The 6,839-nt window shown below is 33.1% G+C and overlaps 1 protein-coding gene across 2 annotated transcripts in view; it reads right to left on the minus strand.

Moving 5' to 3' along the window:
• Window positions 1–431: 431 nt before the first annotated feature.
• The window catches only part of LOC127842140 (protein mono-ADP-ribosyltransferase PARP11-like), a 10,810-nt gene continuing 4,402 nt past the window's right edge, over window positions 432–6,839 (minus strand). Inside the window, exons 5-9 of one of the 2 annotated variants that reach the window (XM_052371484.1) lie at window positions 5,405–5,552; window positions 4,521–4,597; window positions 3,815–3,977; window positions 3,290–3,394; window positions 432–2,388 (exon numbers count right to left, since the gene is read on the minus strand). In XM_052371484.1, the coding sequence (XP_052227444.1) occupies window positions 1,962–2,388; window positions 3,290–3,394; window positions 3,815–3,977; window positions 4,521–4,597; window positions 5,405–5,552 (920 nt within the window). In that variant the 3' untranslated portion in view covers window positions 432–1,961. Of the gene's footprint in view, window positions 2,389–3,289; window positions 3,512–3,814; window positions 3,978–4,520; window positions 4,598–5,404; window positions 5,553–6,839 lie in introns of both variants that reach the window. The other variant, XM_052371482.1, reaches the window with a different exon arrangement.

The raw sequence follows: 6,839 nt of genomic DNA on the forward strand, positions 1-6,839 counted from the left end.
ATGTATGGTCGGCCTATGTTCAGGAATTAAGAATCTGCTAAATCAATATCGGTGTGTGTTGCTTTTTGTTTCAGAAACATATTAAGCATTGAACTATTTTTTTAATTGATCTTTTTTTTGTTAAATCGTGCAACTATCCACCCTCCGTTTTCGATTTGTAATGAAACTTTTTTGGAATTTTCCTGCTTTTGAGAACAAAGATGAATGCCTAGGCCTACACGGCCAATCTGTCCAGTTATTTGGCTTGCCAAAATCCCCTACATTTAATTAAATGTAACACGGGAGAAAATATTTTTACGACTGTGTAGGCGTAATTTTAAGGCGACTCGTTATATCCGTAATAATATTGAGTCATCGTGTTATGTGCAGATATGTTTTTGTGTGCTTATTAACCGTTCATGTTAAAATGAAATTTGAAAAATATAATCAGATAAGTTCATACTTCATTTAATTTATTTCACGACATATATTCATGTGAATGTGTTACCCTAACATAAGGCGTTAGTTTCAGGGCTCCACAGATGAAGTATCTTTGACATATATGGAAGTATTTAAACACATTCAAACTGGTTTAAAATAACTTTTTATAAACTAAGTCGTAAAATACAACAAAACGACAACACGCAAAATAATAAGAAATAAACATGTTGTCTTGTAAGCAAGCCTAAACACGGTTAATTGAAAACTAATTTGAAAATAAGATAATACAAACAATACAGCGCATTATTTAAACCAATGCTAGACAATATATATCATCAGTATGAAAATATATAATTTTCTTCAACAAAACAACGTCCAAAGTAAGTAAATTTATAAAACTATCAAATCTATTTACACATAAAAAATATTCCAAGAGTGCATGAACTGTTGAAAGCTTACTCAAAAGCCTATTTAGGTAAGTGATACAAACATTCAAATCGCAAGTTATTTGTGGCATACATGAGTTGCTCAAAAGTATAATTAAATATATTCAATATGAAATCCAGACCCTAAAATGACAGGTTATTGAGATACACATGCTAGCTGATCGGGCGTGAGATCAAGAACAAAAACCACCGACCACTACTAGCGATATTATGACAACGAGACGCTCACGAAACACGCAACAACAACACTCATAAAAATTTAAAGATACTTTTCTGGGCGCAGCGTTGATTCAATAATTGGCTTTTGAAATCATTACTTGTATTAATTCTCATAACGTAAACAACACCAGGAATTTTCAGATGGGCAGTTTGTTGTAAACGCGGGTATAATGAGGAAATAGATCAGCGAAATACTTAAAAAAATTATCAAAATGTTTACACAAATAATGAAAACAAAACATAATAAAGATACTTATGTATTTTTTCTGTACGACTTGATGACATAAATATTGCTTTTAATACCATTATCTGTGTAATTATACACTTTTTAAAATGAAATAGGACATAACAAAGAAATCTTAAATTGCACGATGGTAATGGATTATTGTATATCAGCTGGTTGACAAATGCAAATAATGTATGCGTATCCCACAATTTATAAGCAACTCAATTATACACATACTAAATTACTGCTCGGTACTATGAAGATAAACCCGTCAAAATAATTGTTTACATGTACAACAATTTCATAAAAAATAGAAATTCATCAGTTAAGTATTTGTGTTATTTAAATGAACAAACCTATTTCATCCACACATTTATTTAATTTTGAATGATACAAATGAATCTCGCTCTACATTTTAAAGCATAGTCAGTGCATTATTAGTGAATTAAATAATTCCACACGTATCCGTTTAATGTTGGAGTGCTCTATAATATATCCATACGGGTAGAATCAGGTATTATCTTATCTAGTTATTCAGTATACACACACACACAGATTATTATAATTCCGATAAGAACAAAACATGACCCAATGATGACATAAAGATATCTGCAAACTCTAAATAGTCAGTCGTAAATATGTTTAGAAATTCATTTGTATTCAATGATATACTCCGGATAGTACTGAACGTGGTCAAAGATGCAGAATATGCTTGGATCATCGACATTGTCCACGCAACTGTCATACAGTCTGACATAACCATCCGATGTCTGTTCCACCTCAGGCGGCCTCCGTAAACCGTGTTGCCCTTTGGTCCAGCGTCCCACCAGTACACGACACTGCAACATAAACTTGTGACCCGTTTTAGGATCAGGCGTTGAGTACTGTTCCGACGTCTTTGCTGACGAAGCGAAATAGGTGCCGTTGCCATAAATCGAACCGGTGTTCGTTCCGGCCAGGCGCATGTCAAGATTGTTGGCGCACACCGTTTGGATTATGTCCGGTTTGGTTCCGTGGAAGAGATTCATCTCGTTCGCGCCGATTTTTCCATTAATGTGCTCCATCTGTTTGCGCTTACTTAAATATACCATAATAACATGGTACAATACCATGCATTCTTATGTCACGGATATGTATGCCTTACAAACCTACCGGTTTATTATTTTTTAACAATTCTTCGCTATTGAACCTTTTTTTAGATAGATACAAAAATACATCGCCAACTTTCTGCTAGATTAACTTAGTCTAGAATGTGCATAAAAAGCACAATAATCTGTGGGTACAACCTAAGACAATGCGTTTAAAAGTTTTTAAAACTATTGTATCAACCGTTATTATTTGAATGAAACTATAATTGTTTGATACATCGGGTCATCGTTGGTGTTACCTGCATATCAGATGCGTTTTTCCAACGTTATGGAGAATCGGATCAAACCTATGGTCATTTATCTCGTGAAACATAGACATAAACAAAATCTAGGACTTTATATTAGGAACAATTCAAGCGTTCAATTCATTATAGTTTACAAGTTGTCGGTTGATGGTGAGGAGATGTATACGAATATATTTGACTTTGTTGTATACCAATGACTTATTGACATAGGATACATGTTGGAAGGCAAAGAAACAAACGTAAGTGTTAACAAAACTTATTTAATATTCGGCCATTAAGACAACATACAATTTAAACAAAAATGATATTTGTAACATTTGGATTATTATAACTATTTACTCAACCAACGAACAAATAAACGCGCGTAAATTACTCTTATTGCAAAAGGATTGAAAGTCATATCATAATAAGTGGTAGCTAATAAAGGATAGCCGGAGGTATCTGGAAATATGAAGACCTTAAAAGCTATGGTTCTTGTACTGTTGACATGTTACCAACAAAGGAACCCTAATAAGTAATTGCATTATAAAAATTAAGGAAACATTACCACCTAAATTAGCAACAAGCTTTAGCATTTATACTTACAAAAAGTAAAACTCCCAAAGATACGTGTTTTGAACTTTTCGTATACTGACGATCTCGTTGTCAAGCGTTTGAATGAAATTGCCCATCACGGTAATGAATTCCTCACTGGAAGATGCCAGATAAACTTCTTTGACATGTTTATCGGGTTTCATATCAGACCAATCAGATGGGAAAATAGACGACTGTTCGGGTACTTCATTTTCTTTCTTTTGTTCTTTTGTTCTAGAATAAACACAGCAATGAAGACCAAGATTTTGATTAACTGCTGTTCTTAAGAATAGTATATGACCTTGTTCTAATCCACTTATTTTTTTTTTATTTAAATATATATTGTCTGGAGCTCTATATACCGTACTAGTTCAATCTTTATAATTATATCAATTAAGGTTATTTTAACAATGTCTCTTGATTTATCACGCAGTTTCAAACTTTTAAATTAAGCGTGTATTAACATTCACTGAACGAATGTGTTTGATCTGATACGTTATTTGATTTATGAAAACCAAACAACGTTATATAACTTACAACAGTTCGGATTGATGTTCCTTTTGCCGAATTGAATGCGACATATCCTGCATTTTTCTCGTATCCTCATAGCACGTGGGGCATATATCATAGTCGGGAAATTCCTTGCACTTCCGATGGGTATCTCGTACTGGACTGACATTGCAGACATCACATTTTTTACCTATATGAAACGTACCTTATAAACACAGACTCAATATGTCCAGGGACTAATCTAACTTAACATATTGTCAGGAACTAATCTAATATTACATATGCAGATGATTCTTTATGAAGAAATGGCAAAAACATTAATAAAATAGGAATTAAGGAACGCACAGTTTTCCTGATCCGATTCAAACGTCATTGTTGAAGGTTTATCGATCAAAATAACGGTACATTGACTTTGTATCGATGCATAACGAAAGTTTGCACGAGAATGTGTGCAACATAATTATGAAACTATATATGTTTATATATATCTTATACTATCTAATATACCATTCTGCTTTATAGCTCGATAAACCACTGTTTTAACATATTGTATTAGATGTTAGTGTTTTGTGATGACTTAAACATATTGCCCAGATATACAACTTACGATACTTATGCGCATTTACTTAATACAAGATTAAATGTCAAATACCATTGTAACGTCTGTCGGAACAATTCTCCTTTAACGTTGCTGTATTTGTAAGTAGGGAAGGTGGAAATAACAACAAAGTACCTGAACCTGTACTGGTTGGGCTGATGCTTTTTGGCAGCGCTTTGAGGCTTCTTGCTCTAGATCCATCTACCTTAACTCTTGAAATAATATGAAACGGGCTATGGGAAAAGCGGACGTAATTCATATGCGTAAAGTATCTTCCTAGACTAGCATGTGCAGTCCTCACAGTAGTCAGGAAAGACACTTTCCGCTGTTATGGCATATTTTGTAAAGCAGAAATCTCTTGTCAACAAAAATCAATACTGAGAGAAAAGTGGCGGCCATGATGAGCCGGTGCGGACTGCAAAGATATTCTGGTACTACACTTAAAACACATGAGTTAATTTTGGTTCAATGTAGATTTGAAGCGTCGTTTGAAAATCGATCTTAATAACAAATGCTTTTATTTTGGCGACTTGATTTTTCCCCATTTTTTTTTCACATGTTAACGCGACAATGAATACAATTGAACAGTTTGTTGTTTTTTTTTCCCAAAACAGATGTAAGACGAATTTGAAATGGGAACTTTACTTAGATGGATCATCAGTGTTTATACCATTAGGAACAAATACAAAAAATATTTGAAAACTACAAATTGCCATTTTAATGAATGGTTTGTCTGATACACGTTTTCACCTTGAAATCATAATAAAACTTGATAGCATGATTGTTCACACATGTTATTGTTTTTTTTTAGCAGAAAGGTGTGTGAACGGCGGCGGGTGTGCGCGTGTGCGTGTGTGCGCGTGTGCGTGTGTGCTCGGGTGTGTGTGTGTGTGTTTGGTAAGTTGTCGCTTTGAAATGGAATTCTATACGGACTGTTAAGTATTATTTAACCTTGAAGGGCGTTTCCATGTATTGTATGTTAAAACATGTATTAAACACAGATTGAACACCAAACTTACGATAGACTGCCGGGTGGTTCACGCTGTCCAACTGAATTCGACATATTGCGCATCTTGCATTCCTCCTCATATTGCCTCGCCAGGATTTTATGAAGTCTATTCTCTGCATCAGGGTCATAGTTTTGAAACATACGTTTGTGCTCGGATCCTGATCAACGGATTAAGTAACATATAGTTTTCAAGGTTATAAATAGTTGACCGCACTATAAAAAAAATGTACAAATACAAGTGATCTTATACAAAACAGGACATAACATAAATCACAAATCTAAACAATATAAGCCTGATTGTATCCGCTTGGAACGGTCAATGTACATGTACACACAATAATGTACTGCATGTTTACTGCAAATAATGTAGGGCACGATGAAATGAAATAAAAAGAAAAAGAAGTACGTTATATAAATATCAAATCTTGGTGAAAAAAATCCATAATGTTTGCATCTATAGTAACTTAATTGTAGTTTAACTGAGTGTATGCATTTCTTTTCTTTTAAACGTACATGTATGTTAATGTGTACATGCACTTCTATTTGTCAATGGAGGTTAACTGTCACGTAAAGCGGTTGATCTTGCTGATAAAAAACAGTCTGTAAGAGTTAAACTAAATTGATTTGATTATACCATGAAGTTATATTTCAATAACCTTCAATATTTCAGTGAAACGGATTAAAACATAATAACGAAAAACTGGTTCGATATCGATGGTGTACCATTGGTAGTTCTTTATGAAAGAAACCACCCTGGTTCATGTTTTGATTGTATTAAACATATTTTTTCATTGCTTTCATTGACATAGTAGAACAAATAATGAACACAGTAACGATGACATGTGTTGATTTCGGTGTAATATTTATGTATTTTTTGTACGACTTCATGATAGACCAATTGTAAACAATACCATTCTTTATAAACATATACACTCGATTAACAAATTGATTATTTATTGCACTATATCAGTGGATAACTCACATATAAGCTGGGTGGGAAAAAAATAAACTCTAAATATTGAACAACTTAATACAACATAATAATACACACACTAAACATATAGTTAGTACTTTGTAGAAATTTCCGTCAAAATAAGTGTGTGAATGAACAACAATTTCCTAATAATAGACAATAGTATTTCATAACTTTATTATTCCTGGTATTTAAAGAAGGAACATATTAAATCCACAAATCTAATAAAACGTACAAACAACAAATAAAACGTGTTCCACAACAAAACGTTTGTTCCATGAATGAATAATAAATTATATGAATCCACAGGTATCGGTTTAAGATTTCCATGCTCTTAAGTATACACATATGGATAGAATCAGGTATGATCTATTTAAATTGTACGGGATATTCACTTGCATAAATTATACATAATCTGTTCAGCAAAATACATGATCAAATGCGTATTCCCTTAATACAATATTATTATAAA

Source organism: Dreissena polymorpha, chromosome 8 (genome assembly GCF_020536995.1).
Source record: "Dreissena polymorpha isolate Duluth1 chromosome 8, UMN_Dpol_1.0, whole genome shotgun sequence".
NCBI classification, from domain to species: domain Eukaryota; kingdom Metazoa; phylum Mollusca; class Bivalvia; order Myida; family Dreissenidae; genus Dreissena; species Dreissena polymorpha.